The sequence below is a fragment of the Lynx canadensis genome, chromosome E1 (assembly GCF_007474595.2).
Source record: "Lynx canadensis isolate LIC74 chromosome E1, mLynCan4.pri.v2, whole genome shotgun sequence".
Lineage (NCBI taxonomy): Eukaryota > Metazoa > Chordata > Mammalia > Carnivora > Felidae > Lynx > Lynx canadensis.
Window position 1 is genome coordinate 22,541,113 of NC_044316.2, and position 15,343 is coordinate 22,556,455.

A 15,343-nucleotide genomic window follows, 5' to 3' on the forward strand; every position below is an offset into this window, starting at 1 on the left:
TCAAGAGTCAGATGCTTAACTGACTGAGCCACCCTGGAGCCCTTGCTTATTCTTGAACATGATATAAGTCAGTTGTATGTATGTTGGGGCTCTTATGGATAACACTGCTATGAACATTCTTATGTATGTCTTGATAGACTTATGTACTTACTTCTCCTGTATATACACCTAGGAATGGAATTGCTGGGTCATAGAAGATGACCCAGTGGCTATACGAGATACTGCCAGTTTTCCTGAGTGATCAGGAAATACACTCCTTCTAGCAGTGTATAAGAGTTCTGGGTGGTCCACATCCTCAGAAGCACTTGGGATTGTCAGTTATTTTAATTTTTGCCATTCTGGCAGATGTGTGGCAAGGCCTTGTTTTAGTTTTCATTTGCATTTTCCTGTTGAGTAGAGATGGCTTAAGTCCCTCTTCATGTTTATAGACATGATCTGCTTTTGGTAGAGGACCCTCTACTTTAGGTAGTAGATCCTCTTTTGTGACATGTCTGATCTTCTTATTTTTTAATGAGTTCTCTTTGTAGGAATTCTTTATGTAATGATTGAATGACTTGTAGGAATCTTTTATGTGATTTGAATACATGTCTTTTGTCAGACACATGTATTGCAAACATCTTTCTGTAGTCTGTGAGACAAAGACTTGTTTTTTGTAAATGGTGTTGTTTGAAGAAAAGATGCTCTCAATTTTAATGAAGTCCAGGTCATCACTTTTTTTTTTCCTTTTTATACTTAGTGTTTTCTATAGAAACATTTGTCCACTTCAAGGCCATCAAGGTCCTCTCCTCGGTTTTGCGCTTCACATTTATGTTTGCTATGTCTCTTTAATTTTTATTTTGTGAGATAATAGGAGTCAAGGCTCATTTTTTCTCACACAGCTATCCAGTTGACCCAACATCACCTAGTCTCGGCGCTCGCCACTTTTTATTTTCGTGCGTGGTGGCTGTAGCAGTTTAGATTACTCTTCGCTAATCCCCATGCTCATTCTCCCATCTTCGGTCCATTTTTCATACAGCTGTTAGTGTTTCTATGATATTTTTAGTTCTTTGTTCAACAAATCAAAGTGATTCTGTATTGCCTATCACAAAAAATTAACTTCCCAGGCTAGTTTCCAAAGTTTTATCTCCCTCATTTTCTCTTTCCCAAAATCTTAATCCCAATCTCTTATCCTGCCAGTACAATTTTTTCACCACCTCTGTTGTCAGATTGCTCATTTCTGTGCCTTTGCACTAACCATTCCTTCCTTTTGGGAAGGTCTCTCTCTAGTAGTTCCCCATAACTGTTCTGTTCTTCAAAAGCCAGTCATAACATCATTCTCAGAAGCTTTTAGAATCAGCTGCACCTGGTTTTGTCTCTCTATCCTGTCAGTATGCAGGCACTCCTATGGTACTCGGTTTTACCTGTTACACAGTAAGTGTGCTTTTCAGTCATTTTGTAAATGCTGCTTTTTGTTGTTGTTTGAATGTAAGTTATTTGTGGGCAGGAAATATATTTTCCTTTTTTAAATATACTGCCCTGGAGGGCACCTGGGTGACTCAGTCGGTTGAGTGTCTGACTCTTGATTTCGGCCCACATCATAATCGTATAGTTCATGGGTTCAATCCCCACATTGAGCTCTGTGCGCTGGCAGCACAGAGCCTGCTTGGAACTTTCAGTCTCCCTCTTTCTCTGCCCCTACCCTGCTCGTGCTCTCTCTCTCAAATAAGCAAACTTAAAAAAAAAATGGGAAAACCCTGGGGTTCTCATTACGGTGCTACATCTTAGAGTAGGTGCTCAATTAAAATTGACTGATGAGGTTCTGTAGTATACATTTAGTTTCATTTTAGCAGCTATATTTTGATAAAAAGTTAGAATTGCTGTCATCTTTTCATGTGTATTAACGAATTATTATAAAATAAGAGGTTTTTTTCCCCTCTCTTGTGTTTTATAGATTTCACGTTCATTCGTTGCCTTGTTATTATGTCCCAGGTGAAACTGACTTTTCTCTTTCCTCCTCTTTGTGTGTGTGACTGCAGCACTGATGCGGGTGACAGCCCTGTTGGCACCACCACTGCCACCAACCTGGAACAGCCTCAGGTTATCCCCTCTCAAGGTGACCTTCTAGGAGACCTTTTAAACCTTGACCTCGGTCCCCCCGTCAATGTGCCACAGGTGTCCTCAATGCAGATGGGAGCAGTGGATCTCTTGGGAGGAGGTCTAGATAGTCTGGTGAGTATCTTTCTTCTGTCTTTCTTTTGGTTATTTTTAATTCTTGATGTGCTAAAAAGCTTTAGGACTATTCAGCTTTTTAGAACTAGACCTTTCCTTGATGAGCAGAGCAACGTCCTTTGATAAAGGACAGAATTATTTGTCTTCAGAGAATTAATTGATACTAATTAATTGGTATGGGGCACATTTACAAATGCACAGGATGGTTTTGTTGCCCTGCCTCTAAACTTGTGATGTTTAGCCAACCTGTTGTTCAGCAATCTTAATATTTAGTATCCTTTCCAGAGCTTATTACTGTTCCTGCTTCTTAACTCTGGATAGCCCCTATAATTCCTTTTTCCCTGAACAGCATATAAATGATCTCAGAGAGATTATCTTATCTTGAGTCTTTGAAACCTTTGGCTTTTTTATATTTTATTGGCTTATGCCCTAATTCTGAAAGGCTTTGAGGCAGCCATTTGAGCCATTTGTGTAAAAAAACGTACCTTGATTACACTTGGGAAGTACTGCTTGATTGGTTCTTTTTGCCCACCCCGCCCTTCCTCCCACCCATACTTCCAATTTAATTAGCTTCCAGGATTCTAATAATAAAAGGCTCCAACGTCCAGAGTATCTGTGACTATGTGCTACCAGTGGGAACTAAAATTAGTTTTTCTTGCTGTACAAGATAAATGAGAAGTATTAAGGATAACCTTCTGTCTGTGTAGCAAAGACTAGAAAAATAACAGGTCACATCACATGGCTCCCTGGAAACTAGGTTTTTAACTGAGGTAGAATTAGAGGGACTCTTTTAGCCAGACATTTGCACATTTGTATGTAAAGACATCCAAACAAACTTATTTCCCAACATGAGAAATTGGAAGACATGCCATAGATAGGAAAATATATGTTCTCAGAGATTGCATAATGCATTATGTCTGGGATTTATGCCAGCCAGTACAGGTGCATTTAATTTTTGGCTGGCAGAGGATCTGAGAAAATAGGGTTACGGTCCTATCTCTGTGGGTTGTGCATTTTACTAATGGACAGTCACTGCTTTCAGAGTCTGTACACTGACCAAGCTCTGGACTCCAGCTCATAGGGATGCAAGTAGCACTCCTTATTGTCTTTCTTGGCAAAGTAAGCATTTGCTTTTCATAATTCATATTTTTAATGAGGAGAGTTGACTGATTATGTAAAAATAGCTTCTTCGTGTGATCATTCTACATGGCTGTATAGCCTCCCTGTAGACTCAGAAGAGTCTATGGAGTCTCATGAGACTGAACAGTGAATACTGAAATAATAACGGAGACTTCCAGGAATCCCACATAAACATTGAAATAGCTCTTCCTGTTCTGTTGACAAATCACCCACAGGTTATGTGTTATGTCCTTCTTAAGTGTATGCCTTACAGCCCTACTTATTAATTTACCTGATGGGTGACAACATAATGGACTCATTGAACCTAAGAATGACAAATTAAGCTTGAAGGATGGAGGGGAGAAAGAAGCCCTATATTTTAATGTTGTCTGGCTCTGGCTCAGGATTTTCTGTTCTTCTTGACCCACTTTAGTGGAGAAAGAAACAGACATGTTATGTGCTTATATATAAGCCACAGACATGTGGCTTATATTAGCAGTTGCTGGCCCTTAATGCCAGTGAGTTTTCTCCTTATATTTTGCTTAGCTATCCACAAGTATTACTTCAAATAGAAAAAATGTTGCATTTTTTAGGTTGTAGTAGCTGAAGTCACACATGGGCCTTTTTTTTTTCTTGGTAAAGGATGTTCTTTTGGGGGTGGGGAGTATGTTTCTCCATTTGGATTTGTAAATCCATAGCCTTTGCTATGTAGGCCCAGTCATGTTCCTGTGTAACTCTATTATTTTACCTCTTGCTGACTTCAGTATTCAAAATGGTATATACTTGTTGTTATAGCCCTAGAAAGTCATGTGGTTTTCAACTTATTCTGTAATATAAATTTATCTCAGAAATTAAGGAGTAAAAGTTTTGCTTTGTCTGTATGGGGTTAAATATGTATTCACTTAGAGAATTAATATCCTTTTAAGAGACTATCACAAAGAAGGCCTAAACCCAGCTGTGTGGAAGATGAATTTCCAAGACAGCCTATGCCATGATATTTTTTAAATGCTTTATTGTTCTTGTGTAAATTACCTAATTTAAAGGGAAAATAGTCCTCAGAGTTTTTACTTAATCTGTATAGATAGTTCTGTTTCTTGAATGAATCTTTTCCTTATGGTAATGCTTCTCAAACTATAATGTAAATCTGTATAAATCTTATAAATCTCCTAGAGATCTTGTATAAGGTAGATTCTGATTTAGTTGGTCTGGGGTAAGACCTAGAAGTCTGCATTTGTAACACGCTCCCTGGTCCATGAGTCAGATTTTGAATAGTGAAGCCATAGAATTTCTGTAACCACTTTGAACCACTTCAGTTTGGTGCTTGAACCACAGCTGTTGGTAAACCCAGATGCCTCTTGCTCTTGACTTTATTAGTAAACACACTCCTGGAAAGAGGGCTTCTCGAGAACTCTGCCCCAAATTGAGGGAGAGAAACTCTTGAAATTAACTTCTTAAAGGACCTTCTTTTACTGTCTCGGACAAATAGTGTTGCTAGGAGTGGTAGAATTTGACCCAGTGTAAAATTAGGCCTAGGTTAGAGTTATGTGTTCACCTGGCAAGCAGCTCTTGTTACCTTAGTCAGCAAGGCCTCTACAGTGTTTCTGCCGCTTTTATCATTGCTGACTAATAGAACCCTACCCATAGGGGTCAGTGCTGTGCTGCTTATGAAGCATGACAGTTACTCACCTTTCATTTAGCTTTGGGGTTCTCAACTCCACCTGCATTAGTCCCACATTAGTACCATATTAAAAAAATACTATCAGTCTTTGGGCTCAATCCTAGAGTAATTAAGGAGAATTTCTGGGAGTTAGGACCTAGACATTGGTAATTTTGGAAAGATGCCCAAGTTATTTTAATTTTGTATCCAAGGTTCAGAACATTGAGCCAAAGGAAGTTGCAAATGGAGTTAGGTAGAGATGTTAAAATTGATCTCTAAGCCAAGACAGTGGTTTTGATAGAAGATTTATATTCTGGTGGGCCTCTTCAGTACCTCCTACAAAAACAGACCTCTCTGACTTTACCTCTGTACCTTCCCCCCATGACATTTTTCTGTTGTGATTTGCAATTAGGTGGTCAAGCCTACCAGAAATTGGCCAGGAGTTGAATTTGATCAATTTATATTTAGTTATTCAGTTCCAACATTCTTTTTACTTTTACTCACTTTGCATAATTGGAGACTGGAAATTGTTTTTGTATTTTGGATTGTCTCCCATTTTTCTGTCCTTCTGTCTTATAACTTGATATTCACTAGAGAATGTTCTTCTCTTTTCATATTCTTGTGATCCTCCCATTAGATCTTGTTTTACCTTCTTTCATTATCGCGTTTATAAAATTTTGAGATTTAGGGAATAGAGGCTTTTTCTAGAATTGTTGTTAAGGAAATATTTATCTGTTTATCATTGTTATTATTCTGATTTGCCATAACACCTGAAGACTTCAGCCTTCTTCCATCAATAACAGTGACTTCTAACAGCTGTGATTTTTAAACTGAAAAAAGAGTGAGTGGGGATATTGTTCTGATGTAGAGAAAATACACAGGGGTGCCAGGGTGTCGGTTGAGCATCCAACTTCAGCTTAGGTCATGATCTCGCAACTCACGAGTTCAAGCCCCACGTTGGGCTCGCTGCTGTCAGCGCAGAGCTCACTTTGGATCTTTTGTCCCCCCCACAGCCACCCCCGCCCTTCCCCAGCTTGCCCTCGCTCTCTCTCTCAAAAAGAAACATTCAAAACACACACACACTCCATGTCTCCTAGTTGATATTTAATTAATTAATTAATTTATTTATTTAGGAGGCAGGCATCTTTGAAAATCATTGATTTAGGCAGAGCTGCAGATTTAAAAAATGGAATGCTTTTTCATCATCGGACTCGAGTCAAAGTGGATTTCCTCCATACTCTTTTCGGTCTCCTTACTGAAATAACCCCATTTTAGTTTCTGCCTGCCTTAGCATATTCTCTTTTGCTTGAACTCTGCAGATAGTTTCCTCCTTCCGTTAATATCAACTTAACTATCACCTTGATGTTGGATGAATTGTATTGAAACTTCCATAGTTGATGTAAAGCAGGATAGTATACTATCTAAATGTAGGCTTACAAAAGTAGTTACTTGAGTCTTTGTTTCTTAGTTTCAGAAATCATGTATGGGTCTTTTGGTGCCTCTAATACGAAACCTAAGAAAGTGCTCATTCTGGGTAGTGTGATTTTTCTGACAGTCCAAATCTTGGTTTGGTGTAGTGTGGGAGGTGACCTGACGCCCATGCTCATAACTCCTGCATACGTATTATAAACGTACAGCATTCGCTGATAGGTCTGACATCTGTGAGATCACTAAAGTAATAATAATTGAATCTTGATTTTTGTTGTTGTTGCCTTTACTTTCAGGCTGTCAGCATAGACCTTGGCTAAATTACAGCCTTTTATTCATCCAAGGTGCTGTGCACTATTCTATTTAGATAAATAGCGCTATTGTACATGAAGAACGGAAAGGAAGCATTATCCAGAGTGCCCTTTCTCTTTGCTGACAAAGGTTTTCCTGCCAGAGAAATGTCCTTTCAGTGTGCCCAGCTGGAGTATTGTGGGATAGAGGAGAAATGGCCTTTTCCTAACTCCAGTGTATGTTTTTCAAATCCTCCCACTCTATGTTGTTGTTTTTTTCCAGTATAATTAACATGCAGCGTTATATCAGTGTCAGGTGTACAATAGAGTGACTCATCAATTCTCTACATTCCTCGGTGCTCACCATGATAAGTGTGCCCTCCCACCCTTTCTTTTATTTTTACCTTTCAGAAGTTTTAAGTCGGGAACTATTTTAGTGATAATTTTAGTTTTTTTTTAGCCCACAGGACTAAACCACTACATACTAGCTTTGCATCTTCCTATTTCTTCCTCTGGAAAATATTTGCAGTGATTAAAGAGCTTAAGTTTTAGAGTTGGTGCTGTTGTGGAGAGAGGTTTTTGAATTATAGCCCAGTTTTGCCTGGTAAATCTTCATTGTGGCTTCTGTAACCCCATTTTCTTTTTTTTTTTTTTTTAATATTTATTTATTTTTGGGAGACAGAGAGACAGAGTGCAAGCAGGGGAGGGTCAGAGAGAGAGGTCGACACAGAATCTATCTGAAGCAGGCTCCAGGCTCGGAGCTGTCAGCACAGAGCCCAACACGGGGCTTGAACCCACAAAGTACGGGATCATGCCTTGGGCTAAAGTCGGACACCTAACCAACTGAGCCACCTAGGCGCCCCAACCCCACTGTCTTTTTATCAATGATTTGACCAAGGCTGGCCTCAGGCAATTTGGGGGAATAATTACTCAATACTGAGTTCCTATTTCTGTTCTGGTTTCCTATGCTGCAACTCTTATCATTTCTAAACCTCAGAATAACTCTGCAAGGAAATTGGTATTGAACCCCATTTTATAGAAAACTGAAGGTGTCATAGCAAGTAAGTCTCAGAGTCAAGATTTGAACCCAAGACTATCCTATGATTCTTCTAGTTTGTTGTCATCTTCTAAAATAGAGTCTGGTCTCACCTAACTTTGGTACTTTTCAAACTGGAGTACACGGTCTATGGAGTACTCAGCAGAGTGCAGATGCATTTATAGCTGCAGAATAAACTTGGCTCATCGTCTTGCAGTGTCATTCTTATTTGATGGTAAGGAGTATAAACACAGACTAAACACCGCTGTGTAAAGGCTTAGACTGTAAAATTGCATGAATGTTTAAGATAAAACACAAGGCTTGTTTGCCCTATGCCTCTTCTCGCTGTACATCCCAAGTGTTGAGTTTGGGCTAGCGTGCCACTAGGAGGCACATGAAAGCTTGAGAAAGACTGTAGAAGTGTATTCATTTGTGAAAACAGGGACCAAATAAGTTCATACATCTGTTTTGCAGCAAAAGGAACAAGATTGTTCATCTTACCCTCTTTGTAAGCAGAGCCACAAAATGCTGTCTTCTCATCTCTTTGCCAGTGAACTGTGATATAAACCACTAGTGCTATCAAAGCAAATAAATGATGCACAGGGCATTCTGCTGAAAACTTGCTGTCAGAACTGCTCCGACAATAATACACTTCCTCTCTAGAAAGGACTTTGGCCTTAGGATGGGGACTGGGTCCTTTTTTTCCCTAATTGGTTCTGTTCCTGTGTGTCAGAAATGTCGATGCCGATAGGATGCTCTAGGCCAGTTGATGAAACAATTTTGTCAGGCTTCTGTCCGTTTTGTGATAATTTTCTCCAATAAAATGATTCATTTCAAAATTGTCCTCCCAAGAAGTAATATTGCTAGTATTCCTGTTTATATGGTTAGTAGAACATTCATTCCCTGAATAAATATTTGAGTGCTGATTCTGTATCAGACTTCATTCTATGTAGTGGGAACATAGTTGTGTCTAGCCCTTGCAAGCATTCGTTCCGGTGTGGGGAAGAGAGATGACAAACAACTCTATAGGCAGGTAGTAAGGACGGCAAAGGAAAATGAGACAGGAGGAAGAGCTTCTCCTGTGGAGTTTTACTATACTCCTCATTGGGTTCTGTTGGAGCTAAGAGACTGCTAGTGACACATTCTGTTCCTTGTCCCACCTCAGGAAGTGTTCTGTTACATCCCCCTACTTTGCTGTTGATAATCAAAGCCCTTTTTTTCTGTCAAGCTAAAGAGTCATCTGATGATTTTGTGGGATCTCAACTAATTTTCACTATTTCACATTTGGTCCATTCTTTTTTTTATTTTTTTATTTTTATTTTTATTTTTTTAAATTTTTTTTTTCAACGTTTATTTATTTTTTGGGACAGAGAGAGACAGAGCATGAACGGGGGAGGGGCAGAGAGAGAGGGAGACACAGAATCGGAAACATGCTCCAGGCTCTGAGCCATCAGCCCAGAGCCCGACGCGGGGCTCGAACTCACGGACCGCGAGATCGTGACCTGGCTGAAGTTGGACGCTTAACCAACTGCGCCACCCAGGCGCCCCACATTTGGTCCATTCTTAGCTGTCAGTTTGTTTAATAGCTTTTGCATGGTTACAGATCCTTTTCACCATTTTTAGTTGTATTTTATGATACTTTTCTGAATAGCTTTTTGAAGATCAAATTAATATTTGCAGCCAAACAGCTGAAAATTACACTTTTACCTACTTTTACCTAGGAGATGTTGTGTGCCTTCTAAAATCTAAAACCCTAATAGGAAAAACATAGACTAATGTTTTTAACACCAATAGGATTTTGGTAAAAATTTTATTATTTGTGATGGAAATCACTGTATGCTATTTTTACATCATTCTATTTTGACTCCTTAATAATAACAGAGCTATCAGTAAGCATTCCTTTAGACTCCCTTTAATTAAATCAGTTCTGAAAAGCATTAAATGAAAAAGGTAATAACTCTAGACAGAAGCAAAGAAATTTGTGAGCTTAAGATCTGCACTTCTAATTAAGAGAATGTCTCGAGACGCTCAGCACCACAGGTTTAGAAGAGGTCAGTATATTTTGGACTGGCCAGATACACGTACCTGAAAGGAGCTAACCAAGATTGGCCATTGTGATCATTATTTTTGGAACTTTTTCTCTTTCTTTCTTTCTTTCTTTCTTTCTTTCTTTCTTTCTTTCTTTCTTTCTTTCTTTCTTTCGTCTACTTGGTGGCCATCTCAGCTGATAACCCCTTTTTTTTTTTTTAATATTTATTTATTTTTGAGAGACAGAGACAGAGTGTGAGCAGGGAAGGGGCAGAGAGAGAGGGAGACAGAATCGGAAGCAGGCTCCAGGCTCCTAGTTGATAGCACAGAGCCCGATGCGGGGCTCGAACCCATGAACCATGAGATCATGACCTGAGCCAAAGTCAGACACTCAAGTCACCCAGGGGCCCCTGATAACCCTTTTATAAAAAGACTTCTTTTCTTTTCTTGGAGTTGGGTAGACTTGTTGCCTTTAGAACCTTAGTCCTGAGTTCTCCCTCTGTATTTCTGCTATTTAGCATTTTGCCATTGGATGAGGGTGTTTTCTTTTGGTATCTAGCTGAACTAGAGTTGTGGGCAGACTCAGCTAAAACTTTTGGCTCAACCTGGTTCTGTTGCAGAGATCATGTAACAATGCTGAAATCCCTTTAGCCCATAAGTTACAGTAAATCACCATGAACTCATTGCTTTCCATCCAGTTAACATTGCAAGGATACATTATTACATAGTTCAGCATGAACTGAGCCCAGTTCAGCACTACTTCAGGGATGGTAAAGTGGCCAGTATTAGCAGTGGCCAAATGTTAATATTATTTTCAGTGCCATTTAATGACTACCGCCAACTGTGATTTAGATGGGGGATGGGGGGAACCAAACCACTGTGGCTTGGTTCACTAACCATACCACCATTTGGACTTGGGTATCAGCTTCAGACCTTTCAGAAAATTCTCACTTTTCAACATTTGAAATACTGTTTTGCCAACATTGGCACTTCTCCTTTCTTCATCTTCATCTATCCTGGTTTAGCTGGCATTATTTCCTTCATGGAGAAAATGGCAGCTGTAGTAAGACAATTCTGGGAACTGTGGGAAGTGATTAGCTCCAAGAGACACTTAAAACACAGTATCTAGACACCTGAGATGGGGATTAAAGCCATGCCCTGCACACCTAACCCTTTTCACTCGGCTCCCACCAGCTCACTGGATAACAGATATTACTAAATTTTTACAAGTCCTAGTTTGGCTGATTTTGTACCCTACCTGATAAGTATAGCCGGACTTAGATGAATCTAGTCTGACTCCAGATAATACCAACAACTGAACTGAAATGGTTGATGGCTAGTTGAGGCCAACATGAGAACTTTTCTGAGTTTTATTCAGTTTTCCAGCTTCTTTTTCTTAATATTTGCAATCATCCTGCTTGTCACTGTAGACAAGAGAGGCCACTCACTGGGTAATTGGCTCCCATCCTTGCTGACATCTCTTTATTAGTCACTCCTGACCATGACTGTGCTATCACCTTTGTCATGTTTTCCAAGAAGAGGATGATAACCTCCCCTAGGAACTTTTTCAGTCAAAAGGAAAGATGCTGAATAAAGTCTGAGTAGGTTACAGTTTTGCTAGTCAGAAAACGTATTGAAGTGGGGCGCCTGGGTGGCTCAGTCGGTTAAGTGTCCGACTTCAGCTCAAGTCATGATCTCACGGTCTGTGAGTTCGAGCCCTGCGTTGGGCTCTGTGCTGACAGCTCAGAGCCTGGAGCCCATTTCAGATTCTGTGTCTCCCTCTCTCTCTGCCCCTCCCCTGTTCATGTTCTGTCTCTCTCTGTCTCAAAAATAAATAAACATTAAAAAAAATAAAAATAAAAAAAAGAAAACGTATTCAAGCTATCCTTTCCCTTTGCTCTCTGGACATAACAGTACTGTTAGGTGAACCTTTACATATTTGGCTATGTGTCTCTTGATACCCTTTGGGTCCTGTCTCTTAATATCAGATTTCCTGATTCTGGGTCGAAGCTGTGTTGTATCTGATGTATTGAACATAAACATGGGAGTATTGGAATTGCTTTTCAGTTTCTTTAATGGTTTTGAATAAAATTGACAAGCAGTGTGGTGGGGAGAGTACATTCAGATCTTATCTGGCTACGATAATGTTCATATAACACTCAAAGATAATAAGAATGAAATCTAAGAAAATAAGGGCTGTAAATGGGCTTTATTTCCTTTGGAAATAATACCACCAGTGAGTGCCTTTTATCAATGTCTTTTATTGAATTTAGCATATTGGATAAAACCACTGTTTCTCTTCCAGTGTGTGGTTTCTTCCTTGCCAAGTGCCAACCAGGTCCATAAAGAATTTGCTCTTTTAAGCTTGGATTGTACACCTGGCCAGAGGGGAGGAGAATGGTTGAGGGGAAGAAGGGATAATAAGCCCATCAGAAAGTCAAACCAGATCAAAGCAGCAGGACAAATGAGACATTGTACATCCATCCCATCCTTATTAAGAGTTTTTTTCCTTTCTGCTCAAGTTGTAACTTTCTTTTTATTCAGGAGTTAGCTCCAAAGTAATTTTGAACGGATCAATCTTTTCTGATTCCAAATATTAGTTAATTCTTTAAGGCATTCGTTTTCAACCTTGTCTATACATTAGAATCACTAGGAGAGCCTTTCAAAATTCTGATGCCCAGGCTCCACCCCAGCACAATTAAATCACTACCTTGGGGGGGTGAAACTCGGGCATAGTGTTTTTTTAAATGCCTCCCCACTATACACACACAGGTGGTTGACTGAATTGTGTATCTAAGGTTGAAAGCCATAGTTGATAGAACCCAATTGAAGTACTCTTGAAAAGTTTATATCTTATTCCATAAACCTCCTGTAATCAGCCTGCCTTTGCAAACTTATTTTCTGTGGCTGTTTTTTTGTTTTGTTTTGTTTTGTTTTGTTTTTTTATATACACATATCTACCTTGTGCTCAGTCTAATTGGACTACTCATTCTTTTTGATCCTACTATTATTCATGCTCTTTCAGCCTTTGTTCATGCTATTTGGGAAATAAGCTCCCCCATTTTTGCTTTTTATAATCCCACATTACCACCTCTTTGAAGCTTTTCATTATCCTTCAGCCAAAAGGAGGCTCTTCCCTTCAGTACTTACCTTTTTTGCTTTAGTATATTCTGTATGGTTTTGCATTCATGTTCTATTTCTCCTGCCAGTTTGCAACGTCTGGGTTTTATTCATCTATGTATTCCCCTCACTGCCTGGCATCTTTACATTCCCCATAGTGCCTTGTATCCGGTTGACATTATAGGAGTGTTTGTTTGAATAAAAGGTGGTTTTCAGATGTCATGCTACAGATGTGTGCTATTCCAGAACCAGGGAGAAAGCAGGTGTGTAATATCTTTTCTCTTTACTTTAGACTTTCCCAGTTATTTGAATTCTTAGTTGTGGTGACCTTTTTATTTATTTACACATGTTAATTTTTGGCTTGTATTCAACCATTAAGTAATTTTCAGGAACCAGGTTCTAGAAATGGCTCTTTGAGGTTTGGAGTGCTCTGTAACTTCGTGCAGAGGATGCTTAGTAATGCTAGTTCTGAAGCACCTGCCTTTTCTGTCACGGTAGAAACAGAATTTTGTCGTATGTCTCCATGTTTTTGAATGTAGAGTATTTTTTAGATTTTGGCAACACTGTTTCATGTATTTTTTCACTGTGAAGATAAATACTCTTTCTCAAATCCTGAAAACCAGTACAGTTTTGTTTTTTAACATAACCACACACAAAGATTTCCAAGTTTCTACCACTAAATGACAGATAATAAAGGAAACAGTGTTTTGTAGAGTAGACAAGGCATTTAGCGATTCAGAGAAGAACTTCAAATGTACAATGAGAACTAGGGAAGAGGCAAATGTGGAACCGTAGCCAAAAAAGGTGGTGTTTGCTTTTTAAACAGCGCTGGTGTGTGTGCGTGTGCGTGTGTGTGCGTGCGTATGCGTGTGTGTTTCTTCATGCCAGCTATTTTCAGCTTCTGTTCTTCTTTAATACTTTTGTCGTGGAAGACTGACTTCAGGGTGAATTATATCAGAGCCCTGAGGGGAGAAAAGGCCAGATTAAGACCATGTGGAATTATTTTCCTGTCACCTAGCTAATTAAGTCCATCTAATTCTCCAATAGTTAGCATCCTTTTAAATGATCTCCAAATAAATCACAGCATTTCTCCTTAGTAGTGTCAACTGTGAAAGAGATTTGAAGCATTGCATGCCTTCCTACTTCCTCCCCAGATAGGATATCTTCCTCTCCCAGCTGTTTTCTTTCTTAGGAAAGTTCTAAACTCTAAAAATCACTCTTGTTCCACCTATAATTTTTGAAGCTTGAAATTGCTCAATACTGGTTTGGTTCCCACTTTCTCAGTGGAACAGCAGGTTTTATAGATCAAAGCACATTTTAGTTTTTCTTTGCTTTTCTTTTTTTTTCTCCCTTAAATTTCCTTTTAAGGAAAAAATAAAACACATTCAAAACATTACTCCTTGGAGATAGAGCTTCTTGGAATATGTAAATTCTTTAAGTCCTGTTTCGGTTTGTGCCTATGTACCCCAGTGGGAAGATTGGATCTGAAACATCGCTGAGATGTCCCAGCTCCATCTTCTTTCCAAGTTTTCTCAGAACTCCCACACACCGTCAATGCCACTACTCGGTTCCCCTAGGACATATTTTCTTTGCAATCTAGAATTTCTTTAGGCTTTGGGAGTCAAGTTGAATAGCATGTATTCCTAGCAACTTGGTAGAGCTATTTACAGATTCTAAATGGGCATCTAGTACTTAGCTAAATGAACTCTACCTCTCTCTCCTCTCTCTCCTTCTCTCTTTCAGCTTGGCAGTGACCTTGGCGGGGGCATTGGAGGAAGTCCGGCAGTAAGTGCCATCCGTTTTTTTCACCATGGGATGCGCTGCCCCCTGTTTGATGCCTTTCCTATGCACACATTCTCAGGCCAGCCACCGCTGCTATCTAGCATTGTACACCAGAACCTCTGTAGAAGCATATGAAGAGTAGAAAGTGGCGTAGGGTTACTTGGAATCTTCGGAGGTGTACACCACATGTGGTGTAGGGACATCTTTAGGGATTGGCGCTCTGGTGTCTACAGAGGTCTTTGTCTTCCTGACATTAAAGAGCTAAAGGAAATGGAACCTGCCATCTTGACTAGAGAATGTTCTTACTCTTTAGCGTCATCTACAAAGAACTTGAGAGAGTCAGCTGGACTCAGAGGGAGACTCTCCTCGTAAGTGACTGAGTTTGGGGGTATGAATATCCATCTCCCCCCAGGAGAGTTTCCTACCAGATATTTATGCCTAAATGGGAAAGTAAGACTTGTCTGCACCCAAGTGGAACTAGAACTGCTTTCTAAGTTGAATGCTTCTTCTTTCTATAGAAACAGCCTCCCCCTTCGTTAGGGTGCCTGTAGGCCTTTTGCACAGAATCATGGAAGCTAAAATTGGAAACAAACAGAAAAGATCTTGGATCACTCTGTTCCTGATCCTACTGTTTTAGTCTCTCTTGATAGAACTTCTAAAGAGTGTTTGTATATC

General features: G+C 39.6%; 1 protein-coding gene across 3 annotated transcripts in view; it reads left to right on the plus strand.

The window, feature by feature from the left end:
• Positions 1-15,343, plus strand: part of AP2B1 (adaptor related protein complex 2 subunit beta 1) — a 129,357-nt gene that overhangs the window by 67,710 nt on the left and 46,304 nt on the right. For 2 of the 3 annotated variants that reach the window (XM_030296903.2, XM_030296904.1), the window contains exons 14-15: positions 2,016-2,208; positions 14,630-14,671. In XM_030296903.2, coding sequence (XP_030152763.1) covers positions 2,016-2,208; positions 14,630-14,671 — 235 coding nt within the window. The remainder of the gene's footprint in view (positions 1-2,015; positions 2,209-14,629; positions 14,672-15,343) is intronic. The other variant, XM_030296905.1, reaches the window with a different exon arrangement.